The sequence below is a fragment of the Aquarana catesbeiana genome, linkage group LG02, assembly GCF_042186555.1.
Source record: "Aquarana catesbeiana isolate 2022-GZ linkage group LG02, ASM4218655v1, whole genome shotgun sequence".
Taxonomy (NCBI): Eukaryota; Metazoa; Chordata; class Amphibia; order Anura; family Ranidae; genus Aquarana; species Aquarana catesbeiana.
Genome location: NC_133325.1, coordinates 32,400,580 through 32,420,568, shown reverse-complemented (window position 1 = coordinate 32,420,568; position 19,989 = coordinate 32,400,580). Strand labels below are relative to the sequence as shown.

At 41.2% G+C, this 19,989-nt stretch overlaps 1 protein-coding gene across 1 annotated transcript; it reads left to right on the top strand.

Annotated features, from left to right (window-relative positions):
- The first annotated feature begins 511 nt into the window (after positions 1-511).
- Positions 512-19,024, top strand: LOC141126473 (olfactory receptor 6N1-like). Its single transcript, XM_073612415.1, has 2 exons — positions 512-637; positions 18,047-19,024. Exons 1-2 carry the CDS (start codon positions 512-514, stop codon positions 19,022-19,024), a joined length of 1,104 nt encoding a protein of 367 aa, XP_073468516.1.
- The last annotated feature ends 965 nt before the right edge of the window (positions 19,025-19,989 follow it).

Sequence of the window (19,989 nt, the reverse complement as noted above, 5' to 3'; positions counted from 1 at the left end):
TCCATTTGCAGACTGCTGGCTGACGGAGGGACACAAGAGCAGATGAAGTGGTGACACAAGCATTCCCTAGGCACATTTACTGAGCATCAGACTGAGCATTAATAGCAGTGGCAGTTGCTGGACTATTTGCTCAAGCAGTGGGTGCATTTTCTTCTGGCAGTACCTCTGCGTTTGTGCATCGGACTATGGTCAGAAGAAGAGGTGGAAACACCCCAAAAAAAGGGCCCAAAAGTCTCTCCCTCAGGCTCTAAGGACCCTAGTCTCATCTCTACAATGTCATCCTCCCCTGAGAGTTCTGGGGTGGCTGGTCAGGGTGAGCCTTTGGAGCAAGTGTTGCAACTTTTTCCAACATTGCCTGTCTATATTACTGAGGAGTTTTTTTCCTCAGCTTTGGTGGGATTGGAAGAAAGGTTAGCGGCTTTAATCGCATCTTCCCAGAGTGGGAGAAAATGCGGCAGGTCCCCTTCTACTACCCAGGACCCTCAAACAGAGGAACTGGGGGCGGGCGAAGATGAATGCCCCTCAGAGGACCGTGAAGAGGCTGATGACTCCTCCTCTGAGGTGTCAGTTGCGGAAGGACCTCCTTCAGCTTTACAATCTGAAAGATTGCTGGTATAATCTCTTACTGAGTCGGTTGGTAAGCCCACTTCTTGTTTGGGTTCGCTAAAGCCTCCTCAAGCTTTGCATGCCTTTCCTGTCCATTCATTGCTGGAGCAGCTAATGTATTCTGAGTTCGATCACCCATATAAGCATTTTTTTCCTCCTAAAAGCACTTTATCACATGGAGGAAAAATTCACTAAAAAGTGGGAGATACCAGCAATTGACGGTGCTATATCCTTTGTGAATAAAAGTTTGACTTGTCCAGTAGACAATGTTCAAATGCTTAGGGATCCAACTGATAAGAAATTGGAATTCCTGTGAAAAAACACATTTTCTTTGGCAGGTTCAGTGACTCAACCTGCCGTGGCAGCAATTGGTGTATGTCAATCCTTAAAAGACCAGTTAAAACAGGTGCTCAAGGTTATCCCTGATCAGCAGGCCCAGGATTTAGCCGAGCTACCAGGGGCTTTATGTTTTGCAATTGACGCTATGAGAGATTCTATTCTTCAGGCCTCGTGTCTTACGCTTAGGCTGGTGCATATGCGTAGAATCCTATGGTTGAAAAATTGGTCAGCCGAAGCGCCATGCAAAAAACACCTGGCTAGTTTTCTTTTTCGCAGTGAATAGCTGTCTGGGGATGATTTGGATAAATACATTAAAAAAATTTCTAGTGGAAAAAGTACTATTTTGCCAGTTAAGAAAAGGAGTAAACGTATTTAAACAAGCTCCTTCTCCAGTGCCAGGGGCATCAGCCTCTAGGCAGTCACGACAGCCTCTGCCGTCAGGTTCAAGAGGTAAACCTCAGGGTCAACCCCAGGGACAAAAGAAGTCCTGGGGAAGGAAACCTACAAAACAAAATACTAAAGACTCCTTATGAAGGGGAGCCCCCGCTAGCTCGAGTGGGGGGAAGACTTCTGCAGTTCTCAAGGGTCTGGCAGGAAGAGTTTCGAGACAGATGGGTGATTTCCTCAATAGCTCTAGGTTACAAACTAGAGTTCCAAGAGTTCCCGTCTCCTTGTTTTTCTAAGATCGAATGTTCTCAAGGATCCAGACAAAAAGAAGTCTCTCTTTCAAGCATTGGACTGTCTTTTGTCTCAAAGAGTGACCATGGTGGTTTCCATGGACGAGCAGGGATTGGGGTTTTATTCAAACCTTTTCACGGTCCCAAAACCAAATGGGGGTGTTAGACCCATTCTAGATCTCAAGGATCTAAACTGGTTCCTGAATATCCGCTCTTTTCGCATGGAGTCAATCGGATCATTTCCCTCCATCCTACAAGCGGGAGAACTTCTGGTGTCAATCAACATCAAGGATGCATGCCTCCATATGCCTATTTTCCCCGCTCACCAGAAATATCTACGTTTTGAGGTAGAAAATCTTCATTTTCAGTTTGTAGCTCTGCCTTTCGGTCTACTGCACCTCGGGTGTTTACAAAGGTCCTGGCCCCTCCTCTGGCCAGATTAAGGGCCCAAGGTATACAGCTTACCTAGACGATCTGCTCTTGATAGACCAGTCGGTAGCCCACTTGGACCAAAGTATGGTCACCACAGTAATACACCACAGGAATACCTAGGTTGGATTCTCAACCTAGAGAAATCTTCCTTAAAACCATCAAGGAGATTAGAATACTTGGGTCTGATAATAGATACAGCCCAGAAAAGTGTATTCTTGCTCCGGGCAAAGATCAGCGCCAAAAAGGAACTGATTCAGGTGGTCAAAGCAAAGAAGAATCCTTCTGATTTTTCCAGTTTGAGTCCCATAGACTTCAATGGGATTTGTGTTTTCGGTTCTGAACTTTTGCGATGTTTGTAAGCTCTGCCGTAAACCAAACCTGTGGTCGTTCGGCCCATGTATACTGTAGACTAAGATCCCAGTATCCAGTTACTAGGAGGTAGGGGTCTTTTGGGATGAAGAGTGAGGTAACTCCTGATATAAATGAGAGAACTTGATCCTAAAAAATGGAATGAGCCAGGGAGGACCAAAAACGATGAGCCAGGGAGGGTTTTGGTTGAGAGTAGAGAGGGCACAAGGCAAACTGAGGGTTGGTTTTCTTAGACAGAAAGGGTATGTAGGCTCAATGAAACACCTTCAGCTGCATCTCCCTCTATGTTTCACTTGGAATTCTGTTGTTCCCTCTAAGCACCTTGGTAGTTATTTCCTTATCCAAGAAGTCCTTAGCCCCATTGACAGCAGAAGAGGAGTCTATTTGCTGATCAGCGGTCTGTAGATGTTCAAAATGGAGTATGCACCTTAGTGTAGTAGATGATCCAGTAGGGAGAGTTGAAATATTTTGCCTTTGTCCCTGCATTGTGTAGTGATGAAGCTGATACTTTGCCAGTAGTGGAATATACAAGAAGCTGGGTGAGGCCTGTTCTGGGTGGAACCTGTCCTGTTAAACCACTGTATGGTCTTGGCCACCATGCTGCAGCTCAGTTTCAGGGTCTTAGCAATCTTCTTATAGCCTAGGCCATCTTTTTGTAGAGCAACAATTTTTTTTTTCAGATCCTCAGAGAGTTATTTGCCGTGAGGTGCCATGTTGAACTTCCAGTGACCAGTATGAAATTTAACACACCTGCTCCCCATTCACACCTGAGACCTTGTAACACTAATGAGTCACATGACACCGGGGAGGGAAAATGGCTAATTGGGCCCAATTTGGACATTTTCACTTAGGAGTGTACTCACTTTTGTTGCCAGCGGACATTAATGGCTGTGTGTTGAGTTATTTTAAGGGGACAGCAAATTTACACTGTTATACAAGCTGTACACTCACTACTTTACATTGTAGCAAAGTGTCATTTCTTTAGTGTTGTCACATGAAAAGGTATAATAAAATATTTACAAAAATGTGATATATATATATATATATATATATATATATATATATATATATATATATATTTATATATATGATTGATGCATCCTTTATTTAGAAAAACAATACAATAAAAGATTATAACAATATAAATGAATAAATAAATGCATTTAGTTATTTATGCATGTGGCTAGTTAATTTAAAGTAAAACTGTTGGTGCTATATAAAGCCTGAATAATAATAATAATAATAATAATAATAATAATACTAATAAAACTATAGTTACATAGTTACATAGTAGGTGAGGTTGAAAAAAAGACACAAGTCCAACCTATGTGTGTGATTATATGTCAGTATTACATTATATATCCCTGTATGTTGCGGTCATTCAGGTGCTTATCTAATAGTTTCTTGAAGCTATCGATGCTCCCCGCTGAGACCACCGCCTGTGAAAGGGAATTCCACATCCTTGCAGCTCTTACAGTAAAGAACCCTCTACGTAGTTTAAGGTTAAACCTCTTTTCTTCTAATTTTAATGAGTGGCCGCGAGTCTTGTTAAACTCTCTTCTGCGAAAAAGTTTTATTTCTATTGTGGGGTCACCAGTACGGTATTTGTATATTGAAATCATATCCCCTCTCAAGCGTCTCTTCTCCAGAGAGAATAAGTTCAGTGCTCGCAACCTTTCCTCATAACTAAGATCCTCCAGACCCTTTATTAGCTTTGTTGCCCTTCTTTGTACTTGCTCCATTTCCAGTACATCCTTCCTGAGGACTGGTGCCCAGAACTGGACAGCATACTCTAGGTGCGGCCGGACCAGAGTCTTGTAGAGCGGGAGAATTATCGTTTTATCTCTGGAGTTGATCCCCTTTTTAATGCATGCCAATATTCTGTTTGCTTTGTTAGCTGCAGCTTGGCATTGCATTCCATTGCTGATCCTATCATCTACTAGGACCCTCAGGTCCTTTTCCATCCTAGATTCCCCCAGAGGTTCTCCCCCCAGTGTATAGATTGCATTCGTATTTATGCCACCCAAATTCATTATTTTACATTTTTCTACATTGAACCTCATTTGCCATGTAGTTGCCCACCCCATTAATTTGTTCAGCTCTTTTTGCAAGGTTTCCACATCCTGCAGAGAAGTTATTGCCCTGCTTAGCTTAGTATCGTCTGCAAATACAGAGATTGAACTGTTTATCCCATCCTCCAGATCGTTTATGAACAAATTAAATAGGATTGGTCCCAGCACAGAACCCTTGGGGAACCCCACTACACACCCCTAACCATTCCGAGTACTCCCCATTTATCACCACCCTCTGAACTCGCCCTTGTAGCCAGTTTTCAATCCATGTACTCACCCTATGGTCCATGCCAACGGACCTTATTTTGTACAGTAAATGTTTATGGGGAACTGTGTCAAATGCTTTTGCAAAATCCAGATACACCACGTCTACGGGCCTTCCTTTATCTAGATGGCAACTCACCTCCTCATAGAAGGTTAGTAGATTGGTTTGGCAAGAACGATTCTTCATGAATCCATGCTGATTACTGCTAATGATATCGTTCTTATTACTAAAATCTTGTATATAGTCCCTTATCATCCCCTCCAAGAGTTTACATACTATTGATGTTAGGCTAATGCCGCGTACACACGAGCGGACTTTACGGCAGACTTTGCCCGGCGGACGGGATTTGGTCGGACAATTCGATCGTGTGTGGACTCCAGCGGACTTTGTTTTCTCAAAAGTTGGACGGACTTAGATTTGAAACATGTTTTAAATTAATCCGTTGAAATCGAGTCCGGTCGAAAAGTCCGCCGTCTGTATGCTAGTTCGACGGACAAAAAGCCACGCTAGGGCAGCTATTGGCTACTGGCTATGAACTTCCTTGTTTTAGTCCGGTCGTACGTCATCACGTACGAATTCGACGGACTTTGGTGGATTGTGTGTAGGCAAGTCCGTTCATTCAGAAAGTCCGTCGTAAAGTACGTTGAAAAGTCCGCCGGGCAAAGTCTGCTGTAAAGTCCGCTCGTGTGTACGCGGCATAACTGGTCTGTAATTCCCAGGGATGTATTTTGGGCCCTTTTTAAATATTGGTGCTACATTGGCTTTTCTCCAATCAGCTGGTACCATTCCAGTCAGTAGACTGTCTGTAAAAATTAGGAACAACGGTCTGGAAATCACTAATCAACCAATGAAGTCTTTGATTAGTTTCTACAGGACAAAGTGTATGGAAAAGTTATTTTTAATTCAGTTAATTATAACAACATCAACAACATCAACAGTATATCACAAGAAGCTCAGATGTCAACAAAGACTAATTTTTCCTCAGAGATTTATAATTAGCATTATACTCCTTGTATGTTTTACAGCCAGGGGTTTAAATAGAAGACAAATCACTGCATCGTTTCAGCAGCCCTAAACAAAAGGCAAAGCTATGCAACATGTGTGCCAAATACTAAAATTTATTTAAACTGTGCAAGTAAAGTTTATTTCATTCAACTTTGAAGAAGTTTAAATTCTTGAGTGCAAAATCTTGCAAAAGCTTTCTGGGATTTTTTTGCTATGGGAACTGATATAAGGACGGTAAGTCTGAAGTTTAAAGGGTTATGTTGGGATATTTTGGCTAAAATTTTGTGGTTTTGAATAACAACCCTAAAGCCTCGTACATGCGATCCGATTGTTGGCAGGCAGAGCGTCAGACTTTTGTCCGAAGGGCGTGTGCCAGGATTTTGTTTTGCAGACTAACGGCACACAATTGTTGGCCAACAAACACGAACGTGCTTGCGACAAACACGAACGTGCTTGCGTGTTTGTACTTTGGACTTGTGTGACGGACTTGTTGTCCGGCGAAAATTTATTAGCCTGCCATCCAACATTTGTTGGCCGAAAGTTGGACAAAAATTGTCTGATGGAGCGTACTAACGGTCGGATTTTAGGCCAACAGTCTGTCATCACACAATTCCCTGCCGAAAATCTGATCGTGAGTACGAGGTTTAACACTAACTAAAAAATATACCGTATTTATCGGCGTATAACACGCACTTAAAATCAGGGGAAAGTCGTGGGTGCGTGTTATACGCCGATCCCCGCTATCGCTATGTGAATGTCGGCGATCGCCGCCGACATTCACATAGCGAGTAGTTTCAAATATGGCGCCGCGGAGTTCGGAGGGGCTCGGCGGTGCTGAACGAGCGCCGCCGAAATCACAGAGCCGAGATACACATAGTCGGGTGTATTTGGCTCTTTCCGGCGCCGCTCACAGTCACGCCCAGTCCCGCCATTGGACCTGTGTTATGTCCATCATAGGGCGGGACTGGGCGGGACTGTGAGCGGCGCCGGAAAGAGCCGAGAACCCTCGGCTATGTGTATCTCGGCGGCGTTCGTTCACTTCCGCCGGCGCCGAGTCCCTCCGAACTCCGTGGCGCCATATTTAAAACTACTACCATGTGTATGGCGGCGGCGGTGGCGGCAAGAGGCATGGACACTGGGGACAAGGCTGCACTGGGGACAATGCTGCACTGGGGACAAGGCTGCACTGACAAGGCTGCACTGGGGACAAGGCTGCACTGGGGACAAGGCTGCACTGGGGACAATGCTGCACTGGGGACAAGGCTGCACTGACAAGGCTGCACTGGGGACAAGGCTGCACTGGGGACAAGGCTGCACTGGGGACAAGGCTGCACTGGGGACAAGGCTGCACTGGGGACAAGGCTGCACTGGGGCAAGGCTGCACTGACAAGGCTGCACTGACAAGGCTGCACTGACACTGAAAAGGCTGCAATGACACTAACAAGGCTGCAGATGAACACTGATGAGGCTGCATTGATGGGCATTTTAATGTAAGTTTCTTTTCCTTAAACTTCCCTCCTAAAAGTTTTTTCCTTAAAATTCTCCCCTAAACTTGGGGTGCGTGTTATACGCCGGCGCGTGTTATACGCCGATAAATACGGTATATTAAATATACTAAAATAGGTTCTGTACCAGGTGAGTCAATAAATAATAATAATAATAATAATTATAATAAAACTAATAGTACAAATAATAATAATAATAATAATAATAAAACTAATAGTACAAATAATAAAAATTAAAGGGGTTGTAAAGGTAAAAATTTTTTCACCTTAATGCATTCTATGCATTAAGGTGAAAAAACTTTTGACAGTACCACCGCCCCCAGCCCCCCCGTTTTACTTACCTGACGCCTCGAATCTTCGCTGCTCGTCCTCGTCATCTTCATTGCAGCTCAGCCTGGTCGCTGATTGGCTGCAGTGGATGGATTGAAAGCAGCGCAGCCATTGGCTCGCGCTGCTGTCAATCACATCCGATGACGCGGCGCGCCGGGGGGCGGGGCCGAGTGATACAGCGAGCGGCTATAGCCGCCGGCTGTATCACGGGAGCGCGCCCGCAAGCACTCACCACCGTGCGAGGGAGCTCGCATTAAGGTGGTAAATGCTTGCGGGGAGGAGCTGAAACAGCCGCCAAGGGACCCCAGAAGACCAGGTTCGGGGCCACTCTGTGCAGAAAGAGCTGCACAGTGAAGGTAAGTATAACATGTTTGTTATTTTTGAAAAAAAAAAAAATTAACTTTACAACCCCTTTAAAATACAACAACTATTGCTACTACTCTGTATATCAAAAAACAGGGTTGTCCTTATCAAGGTAGTAAGGAACCAGAAGACCAAATGAGTGGCACAGCATACAATGTATGGAAAAGTAGAAAAGTGTAAAGAACATTTATTAATGAATACAAATCCATCAATCTCACCAATTGGAGATGAAAGTTAAGACACTAATAACATGACATATATCCAGAAGCTACTGTGTCACATAGCCTTCAGATATGGCAACACAAAGAACAAGACAACAAATATAAGTCACAACACTTAAACTATTGCTACTACTACTACTACTACTAAAATAATAATACAACTACTTCTAATGTTAATATTATTATTATTATTATTATTATTATTATTATTATTAATAATAATAATAATAATAACAACAATACAACAACTACCACTAGGACTACTACTACTACTAATAAAATAATAATAGTACAACAACTACTACTAATATTAATAATAATATGTTTTAACAATACAACAACTATCACTACTGCTATAGAAATTGAGTACAAATATATTTTTTGTTTTCTTTGTTTTTTTTTCTGTGGCTTTATATTAGGTTATGGTATCCTAAAATAGTGTGTCCAGGGATAATGATACCAGCAGTACTAGAGCATTCCATGAAGTTCAAGGGAAAAAAAAAGTAACTTCCCACAGCTGTCTAAATGTTATACCTTTTATATTTTTCATATCATTAATAATAAGACAAACAAGGCTTTCTTTTAGTGATTTATTAAAAAATATTTTATTAACCTCTTTCGGATGTTACAATGTCAAAAAGTATCAGCATAGTAAAATGTATTTTTAATCACACTGTCTTGCAAAAAGTATTCATAGACATAACAAAAAAAAACACACACTTTTTTTCCTGCTTTTATCAGTGTTAAAAAATGTAGAAAATTAGCATTACTGTAGTCAAATACATTTTTTTTTCTAATTTGTCCATTTAAAATGACACTGAAGTTATGGTCCTGATACAAAGCCTTGCTAAGTTACGTACAAAGAAAATAAGACTTTGGTCCCCTTCTATGCTGTGATTTTTTTAATGTGACACTGGAAAAACTATACAAACTAAACAAACAAAAGCTAAAAAAAAAATCTATTTCAAGTGGACCTTCAGTCATTTTTTTCAACTTTCCATCTATTAAATCTTCTGCCCTTGTTGTTGTTTTAACTTTGGATAGTAAATCATTTTTTTTTCTGCCAGTAAATAATACCTTATACAGCCCACTTCTTGTTTCTTGTCTAGTAAAAAGCCTAGGCCTATGACATCATGCACAGCTCTCTCTCTCTCTCTCTCTCATAAGAGTTTGCCAGGAAGGGGGGGGGTGAGTCATAAGAGTGCCAATGAGAGCTGCAGAGCTAAAGGTATGTGAAAGTGTATATCCAGGAAGTGTACAGGCAGCAGCTTCAGCTGCCCACAGTTAAAATGATTGTAGCCAGACTCAGTGGAGGGAGATTTCTGCAGCATATTTTGCAAATACAGAATCACAGTATATATAAAATAATAAGCAAAGTGGTTGGAGGGAAGCTCCAGAGTGGCAAAGATGTTTTATTACAAATTATGTGAGCAGACCACAGTTCCTCTTTAAGGGATGGAAAATGGGGAAAACATCTGCAGGAAAATAATAATTAGGGAGAACAGGGGAAGGAATGAATTAGGGCTCACAAGAGTAAACTATAGGTAAAAAGTAGGTAAATATAAGAAGGCATTTTATTTAAAAGAAACAATCTTTTTTTTTTTTTTTTAACTTCTTAGATTACTTTAACTTACATCATATGTAGTTCAAAACTTATGCCCTGACCTACAGATGTAGGAAGCAGAGTAAGCACAAAATGAAGGGTCCATGCACAATAAGCAGCAGAAAAAATGCCAGAACTGCTGGCAGACAAAAAAGCAGCATATAACAAAGCTCCTGGGAATCGTGTTGAACATGTGTTTTAGTGCAGTTATTCATCAGAATTGTATTTCGCAAAAACACTAGAAAAGATGTAAACTCAACAATGCTTGACGCGCCTGCACTATATTACCAAAAGTTTTGTGACGCCTGCCTTTACACGCACATGGCATCCCAGTCTTATGCCCTGTACACACGGTCGGACATTGATCGCATATTCCGACAACAAAATCCATGGATTTTTTCTGACGGGTGTTGGCTCAAACTTGTCTTGCATACACACAGTCACACAAAGTTGTCGGAAAATCCGATCGTTCTAAACGCGGTGACGTAAAACACGTACGTCGGGACTATAAACGGGGCAGTAGCCAATAGCTTTCATCTCTTAATTTGTTCTGAGCATGCGTAGCACTTTGTGCGTCGTGTCGGATTTGTGTACACACGATCGGAATTTCCGACAACGGATTTTGTTGTCGGAAAATTTTATAGCCTGCTCTCAAACTTTGTGTGTCGGAAATTCCAATGGAAAATGTGTGATGGAGCCCACACACGGTCGGAATTTCTGACAACAAGGTCCTATCACACATTTTCCGTTGGAAAATCCGACTGTGTGTACAGGGCATTAATCCGTAGGGTTCACTATTGAGTTGGTCCACCCTTTGCAGCTATAACAGCTTCAACTCTTTTGAGAAAGCTGTCCACAAGGTTTAGGAGTGTGTCTATGGGAATGTTTGACCATTTTTCCAGAAGAGCATTTGTGAGATTAGGCACTGATGTTGTATGAGAAGGCCTGGCTTGCAGTCTCCGCTCTAATTCATCCCAAAGGTGTTCTATCGGGTTGAGGTCAGGACTGTGACTGTGAAGGCCAGTCAAGTTCCTCCACCCCAAACTTGCTCATCCATGTCTTTATGGACCTTGCTTTGTGCACTGGTCCAAATCATTTGGTGAAGGTTATGATTATGGTGCTGGGTTGTTTTTCAGGGGTTGGGCTTGGCCCCTTAGTTCCAGTGAAGGGAACTCTTAAGGCATCAGCATACCAAGACATTTTGGACAATATCATGCTCCCAACTTTGTGGGAACAGTTTGGGGATGGCCCCTTCCTGTTCTAACATGACTGCACACCAAAGCAAGGTCCATAAAGACATGGATGAGCGAGTTTGGGGTGGAGGAACTTGACTGACCTCAACCCGATAGAACACCTTTGGGATGAATTAGAGCGGAGACTGCGATCCAGGCCTTCTCGTCCAACATCAGGCCTGACCTCACCAATGCACTTCTGGAAGAATAGTCAAACATTCCCATAGACACCCTCCTAAACCTTGTGGACAGCCTTCCCAGAAGAGTTGAAGCTGTTATAGCTGCAAAGGTTGGGCCAACTCAATATTGAACCCTACGGACTGAGACTGGGATGCCATTAAAGTCCATGTGGGTGTAAAGGCAGGCGTCCCAATACTTATGGTAATATAGGTTAAATGCCATGTTTGGGTGCATTTACACAATATTAGGCATGTTTTTCTGTCCAAAACCTCCTCTCAAAAACACACTTGCAATGTTTTTTCAGTCTTTAAACGCTGCTCTACAAATATGCCTGTAAATGCCCCAAATGTGCATGGACACACAAGCTACTATCTGGTGTCTCAATAATCTTAGCCAGAGCTAAAATAAATCATTTTGGCTTCAATTAGGCTTTAACCACTTCAGCTCCAGAAGATTTAACACCCCCCCTTCATGACCAGGCCATTTCTTTGCAATACAGCACTGCATTACTTTAACTGACAATTGCGCGGTCCTGCGACGCTATACCCAAATAAAACTGATGTCCTTTTTTTCCCATAAATAGAGCTTTCTTTTGGTGGTATTTGATATTTGACGGTTTTTATTTTTTGCGCTATAAACAAAAAAAAGACCAATAATTTTGAAAAAAAAAAAAAACAGTATTTTTTTACTTTCTGCTAGAAAACAAATCCAATAAAAAAATATGTAAAAGTTTAGGTCAATATGTGTTCTGCTACATATTTTTGGTAAAAAAAATCCCAATAAGCGTATATTGATTGATTTGCGCAAAAGTTATAGCGTCTACAAACTATGGGATAGCGTTATGGAATTTTTAATTTATTTAATTATTTTACTATTAACGATGGCGATCAGTGACTTAAAGCGGGACTGCAATATCGCGGAGGACAAATCGGACACTAAAGCCCCATACACACTATCAGATTTTCTGCTGAGTTTTTCCTTCAGATTTACCAAAACCATATAATATGAGGTCAAACCTTAGGAGTTTCAATGTGTATGCAATCAGGCCAGCCCTTGCACTACGTGGTTTTGGTGAATCTGAAGGAAAAACTCAGCAGAAAATCTGATAGTGTGTATGGGGCTTAAGTGACACGTTTGACACTTTTTTGGAGACCAGAGACACTAATACAGTGATCAGTGCTAAAAATATGCACTGTCACTGTACTAATGACACTGGCTGGGAAGGGGTTAATATCAGGGGCGATCAAAGGGTTAAATGTCAAACCACAAAAACTATGCGCTTAGGACATAAAGCAGAAATAGGAGAAAAGGGGGGGGGGGGGGGGGAAGAAGATAAGATAAAGGGAGGGGGGAGAGATGGGAGAAAGGAAAGAGAATAGAAGGTATGCTGCCTCCCCAAGTTGAGCCCTCAAAGAGAACTAACATGTAGTGAATGGTTAATGGGGATATGGCGCTCCCTTGTGGGCTATACAAATGTCAATGACATAAACAGTGACTATATAAATAAATAGTGATCCAAACCCAAACGATGAGAACTGTGAAATCCTTAGTGGGTGAAACTCATAATAGATCATAAAAAATTATTTGTGGAAGTATACGTGTACGTGTTGGCAAACCTTAGTTTTAAAAAAGAAGAAAACTACTACAGTGCTGCTGCTATGCAGCTAATTAAAAATACCAACTTCTATATATGCAAAATTCGTGGCATGTGTATGTAGACCAGTGCAAGAATGAGCATATGACAGTGCAATATATGTAATATGACAGTGCAATGCTGCACCTACATATATATTTGACCGTACACTCCTACTTTTAAATCTGCAATACAGTGCAGTATAGTGCAATCAAGTCCAACAAGACTCTAAATGACCAGTGCAAAAACAAGTGTATAACAATGCAGTATGACAGTGCAATCCCACACATACGTGTATATGTACCCAACAATCCAACTTATAAATGTTCAATAAAGTGCAATATGTGCAATCAAGTCCAGCAAGACTCTAGATGACATCAAAATTTCAAATTAAGCAAAAAAGAGAGAGAAAGAGTCTGTCTCAAATAGTGCATTCCAATTTTGAATGGCAGCAAAAAAGTTCCAACAGCTTAGTGACTTTTGGTGCCCACAGAGGTAGATCCGTGACTTCTGTGCTCCCCTTTGGCTCCCCACTCACCAGCTTCCACTACCCCTGCAGGGGTGATAGACAATCTAGGATCCCAGAACCGTCCTCTTATTCGGTATCCCGTGGTGCTGCGGTGGAATGGCCTCTCTCCCAGGAGTTCCGGATTACCATTTCATACGATATCCCGGATGGGGATCAGCAACTAGGCCCTCAAGGAAAGAGATGCCACCTCATAGTGTAGTATGATAAAAAATCTTTAATACCATAAAACCATAAAAACTCCCCTCTCGGGGAAAAATACACAGCGTACTACACTATGGGTGAAGCCGAGAGCCAGGAAGTATGTCCCGCAGCGTGCGGCGTGCGGTTCAGCTGCGTTCCAGGCTCTCTCGCTCCGTACCCGGAAATGACGTAAGTGCGTAGCCCCGCCTTACGCGTTTCGTCATCGACGTTTTCAAAGGGTTAAATGTGTGCCTAAAATGTGCTTGGTTACTGTGCGTGGTGGTCCCATCCCTATAAATAGGAACAAAAAAGGTAACCCCCTCAAATGGGACTTTAACAGACCACCCACTTAACGATGAATAAAATATAATCTTTAATAATGTAGAATAAAAAACATATAAAACCTACGTATGACAAAAATGCACAATGTGTATCACATGGAAAACAAAACAAAAACTGTACACATAGACGTCATACAATGTGAATGCCCGTACTATGGGTAGGCAGAGATCTGAGTTCCTGCTTTGCAGAAACACAGGATCACTGCCTTCCCTTCTGACAGAACGGCAGTCTGCCTTGTTTACATACAGTAGGCAGACCGCTGTGCTGTTTCTATCCCAAACAATCGACGGGTCCCGGCGGACATCAGGTTTGATTGGCTCCCGCAGCAGATTGACTCCCGCTGTGTCCAATCACAGTGGGAGCAGGTCACCAGCGGCGCGCGTGTGTGCCCCCGAAGTGTAGAATCACGTACTAGGTACGTGATCCTGCTCAGAAGTGTATACGGTCGGCATACAGGTTCTCCAACAAACCTCTGAGGTCTTCACAGGACAGCTGTATTTATAATGAGATTAAATTACCCACAGGTGGACTCTATTTACTAATTAGGTGACTTCTGAAGGCAATTGGTTCCACTAGATTTTAGTTAGGGGTATCAGAGTAAAGGGGGCTGAATATAAATGCACCGCCACACTTTTCACATATTTATTTGTAAACAATTTTGAAAAACATTTATCATTTTCCTTCCACTTCACAATTATGTGCCACTTTATGTTGGTCTATCACATAAAATCCCAATAAAATACATTTACGTTTTCGGTTGTAATATGACAAAATGTGGAAAATGTCAAGGGGTATGAATACTTTTTCAAGGCACTGTATATTGGGAACACTTCATTATAGACTGTTGCGTACCAATTGGTAAGGTTTAGACAAAGGATTTCTCAATCGTCAAAAAAAAATGTTTGACCCGTCAATCTTTGCTTAAGGAGGTCTCCACCCAGTCCATAAAATAGTGGGGGGGTTCTGGATAGATCCACTTATGTTGAATGTTTTTTTTGTGCTGCAAAGTGATATAATAGTGAGGAGCTGTTTGCAGCCTCTTGAGATCCTAGTACCTGGGATGTCAATTTGGCCAAAAAGTGCCCAATCAGGGGTCAAAGGTAAGTAGTTTACTAAATGCATAGTGAGATAACACACCATTGAATGCCAAAAATGTTTAGCAGAAAGCATGGAGTAAATCTGCGTCTAGATGACCACATTTTGGACAGCAAGATGAGGAGCTTAGGCCCATAAGGTGAGAGAGATTTGGAGGAGATATGTAAGAATGGTGGAAGAGTCTAAGCATATGTTCATTGTACATTACTGCTTTGATCGTGCTCCAAGGCAAACACAATGGTTTTAGAAGAGTATCAGTAGATAGATGGGGGAAATCCTTGGTCGATTTGGTTAGACCAGTTGTTGTGGCAGTGAAGACCAGCGATTGCCGGAGAAAATTATGTAGGGTAGACACAGCTTTTTTACTTGGGTTAGGATATCCTAAGAGCATATCCAAGTTTTACCAGTCTCTTTGAGGGAACTTTTTGATAATGGAGGTAATGTAGGATTTTTGCTTTTAGAGGGAAAAACAGATTGTTGGATAAGTAGGGGATCATCTCTAGATCTACATTAGAAGTAAATAAATGAAGTAAATTCCTGGCTACCAACATTTACCACATATTTGATGTAGCGTAGGCCTTCATGATGCCACTGTTTAAGGTGGGATGACCAAAGAACTCTGGTCCACATTGTTCCATAAGGAAAGAAAGAGGGGTGCATGCGTATTTAGCATGCAGTGTGTGTGCGTATTTTATGCCATGCTAACCATGTGAAGTATAGGAGAGGATTTACAGACACCTCTGCAGGTAGAAGTTCTTGATGTATATGAACAACATATGGTCAATTATTTCAGGGAGTCATGTTTTGATCAAGTTCTGTATTAGTAAACACAGAGGTGCCATGAATCCAATCCCTCACATATCTTGGTAAAGATGCTACTGTAAGTTATATAGTTTCAGGTCAGGAAAATTGAGGCCTCTGTTACTGTAGGAGTTGTTGTAGGACACGTAGGCCTATGGTTGTTCCTCACTACAATTTTCTATGGTTTTTATCCTTCACGGAGGTAACGCGCCAGAATAAGGATACTCAATCCCTTGACGCCGACTTAATACAAATATGCGGCCCTACTAGACTGTGGCTCTTTTCCATGGGGCCGCATATTTGCGTATATCGTATTTGTGCTGGGAGTGCGCAGCACGGTGCGCTCCCAACACAGAGACCGGGCCCCGTAATAACAACCGGAACCCGGAACTCAAGTTTCCGGGTCACCTGAATGCTGTGATAGCCTCTGATTGGCTATCACAGAAATCAGTCACTGTGAATCCTGTGTTTTTAAATGGAGAAAAGAGATAATGTACATCGTATCTCTCTCTCCTTGCAGAGGTAAAAAAATGTGTTTAAAAAAAAAATAATAATATACTAAAATAAAATAATGATATTAAAAAAATAAAATACAAAAAAAAAACCTAGATCATGGTTTGATCTAGGTCAATGCCAGGGTTAGTATTGTGGTCAAGGTCAGGGTCAAAAGTTAGGGTCAGTATTTATTTTGGTCAGAGTTTTTATTTTATTTTAATTAGTATCAGTGTCAGTTAGGGGTTTATTTACTAAAACAAAAGAGTGCAAAATTAGTCACATGTCTGCATAGAAACCAATCAGCTTCTAACCTCAGCTTGTTCATTTAAGCTTTGGCAATAAAACCTGGAAGCTGATTGCTTTCTATGCAGAGTTGTGACTAATTTTGCACAAGTGTCATGATGTTTAAGGTAGAATAAAAAAAAAAAAAAAAGCAAAATACGCACTATGGATTTTAGGCTGTACTACGGGTACAAACAACAACTAACATACACATATGGGGTATCGCTGTGATTGTCAGGAGCAGGAGAATTTAATTTAGGATGTTCTTTGGTGAAAGGTTATGGTAGTACAAAGAAATATACAGAAACATGTAAAAAAAATATTATTTTTTTTTTTTTTTTTTTACTATTTTGGGACAGTTTTCCTTTGATAATAAAAATTAAATCAAGAGATATCCATTACAATTTACCACCAAATGAAAGCCTAATTTGTCCTGAACAAAACATGGTAGAATCCACCTGGATGCACAAAGTAGTTGTGATGATAGGTACGGTTTTCCTAACCCATGTCAAAGTTGCAATTGTGCTTGGGCATTTAGCTTTGTTTTACTCTTAGGCGCGAAGGGGTTAATAAATATATATATCTTATTATTTATATACAGTGCCTTGCAAAAGTATTCACCCCCCCCCTTGGCATTTTTCATGTTTTGTTGCCTCACAACCTGGAATTAACATGGATTGTTTGAGGATTTGCATTTAATTTACAGAACATGCCCACAACTTTGACGATTTTTTTTTTTTTATTGTGAAGCAAACAACAAATAGGACAAAATAACAGAAAAAGTCATAACTATTCACCCCCCCTGAAGTCAATACTTTGTAGAGCCACCCTTTGCGGCTATCACAGCTCCAAGTCGCTTTGGATAAGTCTCTATGAGCTTGCCACACCTTACCACTAGGATTTTTGCCCATTCCTCCTTGTAAAACTGCTCCAGCTCCTTCAAGTTGGATGGTTTGCGCTTGTGAACAGCAATCTGACCACAGATTTTCTATTGGATTGAGGTCTGGGCTTTGATTAGGCCATTCCAACACATTTACATGTTTCTCCTTAAACCACTCAAGTGTTGCTTTAGCAGTGTGTTTGGGGGTCATTGTCCTGCTGGAAGGTGAACCTCCGTCCTAGCCTCAAATCACACAGAGTGGTACAGGTTTTGCTAATTTTCTAATTTTACTTCACCAACTTAGACTATTGTGTTTTGATCCATCACATATAATTCAGATTAAAAAAACATTGAACTAAAAGCTGTAATGTAACAAAATAGGTAAAAAGCCAAGGGGGGTGAATACTTTTGAAAGGGACTATATATATATATATATATATATATATATATATATATATATATACTCAAAAATTAGGGTCAAGTGACTAAAATAAGGAAAATGAACCTTGTGTTGAATCTTTGTGACTGGAACCTTTAGTCTTACAACCAAAATTATTGTAGCTTCAGGTGGGCTATAATGAAGTCATTTTCTTTATTTTATATGATCTAGGTTAATGAAGATTACTTGAAATCAATAGCTTCTTCCAATGCAACTTTTACCCAAGTAGCGGAATTTGTCATTTTCGGATTCCAGAGCCTCCAGAATTACCACATTTTGCTTTTCTGTGTATTACTTTGTGTCTACCTCCTCACCCTCTCTGGCAATGGCAACATCTTCTTCTTGGTCATCTTTGACCGGCATCTCCATACCCCAATGTACTTCTTTGTCTGCAACTTGTCCTTTATAGACATAACATACACCTCGGTAACCATCCCGAAGATGTTGGCCAAGTTCCTGATGAACCTGGATACCATTTCCTACAATGCCTGCTTCACACAGATGTATATTTTCCTGGCTTTAGGAGCAACAGAGTGTCTACTCCTAGCCGTAATGGCCTATGATCGCTACTTAGCTATATGCTCACCCTTACACTACCAAACCATCATGACAAGACAATTCTATTTAATACTCTCAGCTGCGGCTTGGTCTGGGGGCTTTGCATCTCCACTCACAGCCACACTTCTTGCCTTAAAGTTACCTTATTGTGGTTCCAATATCATCAACCATTACTACTGTGATCATCCTCCACTGCTCCAGTTGGCCTGTGCCGAAACATCCTTTAATGTAGCTATAGGGTCTTCCATGGCTGGCATTGTCATTTTGATAAGCCTTATTTTAGTTGTCTTATCATATATTAGGATTATTATGGCAATTCTCAAAATCAGTTCCCATGCTGGCCGTAAGAAGACATTTTCTACCTGTGCCTCTCACTTTGCAGTGGTGAGTTTATTTTTCCTGCCCCTTATCTTCATGTACGTTCGTCCAAAAGCCTCCTACTCATCCGATGTGGACTCTTTGGTGTCCTTTTTATATACAGTATTAACTCCCTTGATGAATCCCTTCATATACAGCTTGAGAAACAAGGACATTAAAGAGGCTTTCCAGAGGAAAATAAGCTGCAAGTATGCTTTTTCCAACACTGCGTAGAATCTATTTAAAGAACACATTTTTGGTTGGATAAACTGTTATTATCTTTTTTGTTTTGTTATTATTTTGAAGCCAGTGGCTCAGTACTGTTGAAATCTTTATTCGGACAAAAAGTTCCAACAACATGACACTGCTGCAGCCACATGCAACTGCTTTTGTTGGCTAGGCTGCCCATACGTTCAAGTAAGAAACAATATCTGAGAAGCAGCAATTCAATAATCAAAGACTTGTTTGAGGTCAAAGACAAAAATCCATCAGGTACACATGATTAAGCATATCGTGGTACAAAACACATTAAGGAGTTACGAAAGTTAGAAAGTTAAGAAAGTGAAGCCACCGCACACCAACCCACCCTGAAGTGTAAGGTCAACAAACAAACACAGCTTCAGCTTTGCTCCATCCAAGCCATGCCCCCAAATGGTCCAGAACCTCCATGACTAAGCCCTATGGGTGGGGTGAAAATGTATCAGAGGGCATGGCCTCGATGGAGCCAGGCTGAAGCCGTGTTCATTTGCTAACCTTACACTTCAGGTTTGCATGTGGCGAATTCACCTTCTTTTCCCTAGCATGTGTTTACAGAACCGGGACAATCTCTTCATTTGCTTGTAGGAGACACCAGAGCTCTGGATGCTTTTCAGGAGCAGCAACCTAAGCTTACTATGGTCACATGAAGGCATCAGCTGCATACCTGGTAGATTTGTGTATCTGACACAAATTCAATCAATGCATTTGTGCATTAATCCTAAATAAATCTCCAGTTATTGCAATGCTGCATTTCTGACCTCCTTTCTTACATGAACGTTTGGAACAAAATACTTGATAACTGAATAGATTGCATGAAACTGTGAAACCAGCTTTAGAGATGAGGCTTGGGTCTGTAGCTACCATGGGTTTATGACAAAGCCCAGGGTTTTTCGATGGTCATGATTTACAAACATTTGGCCACTTTCGAAATAAGGAACAAT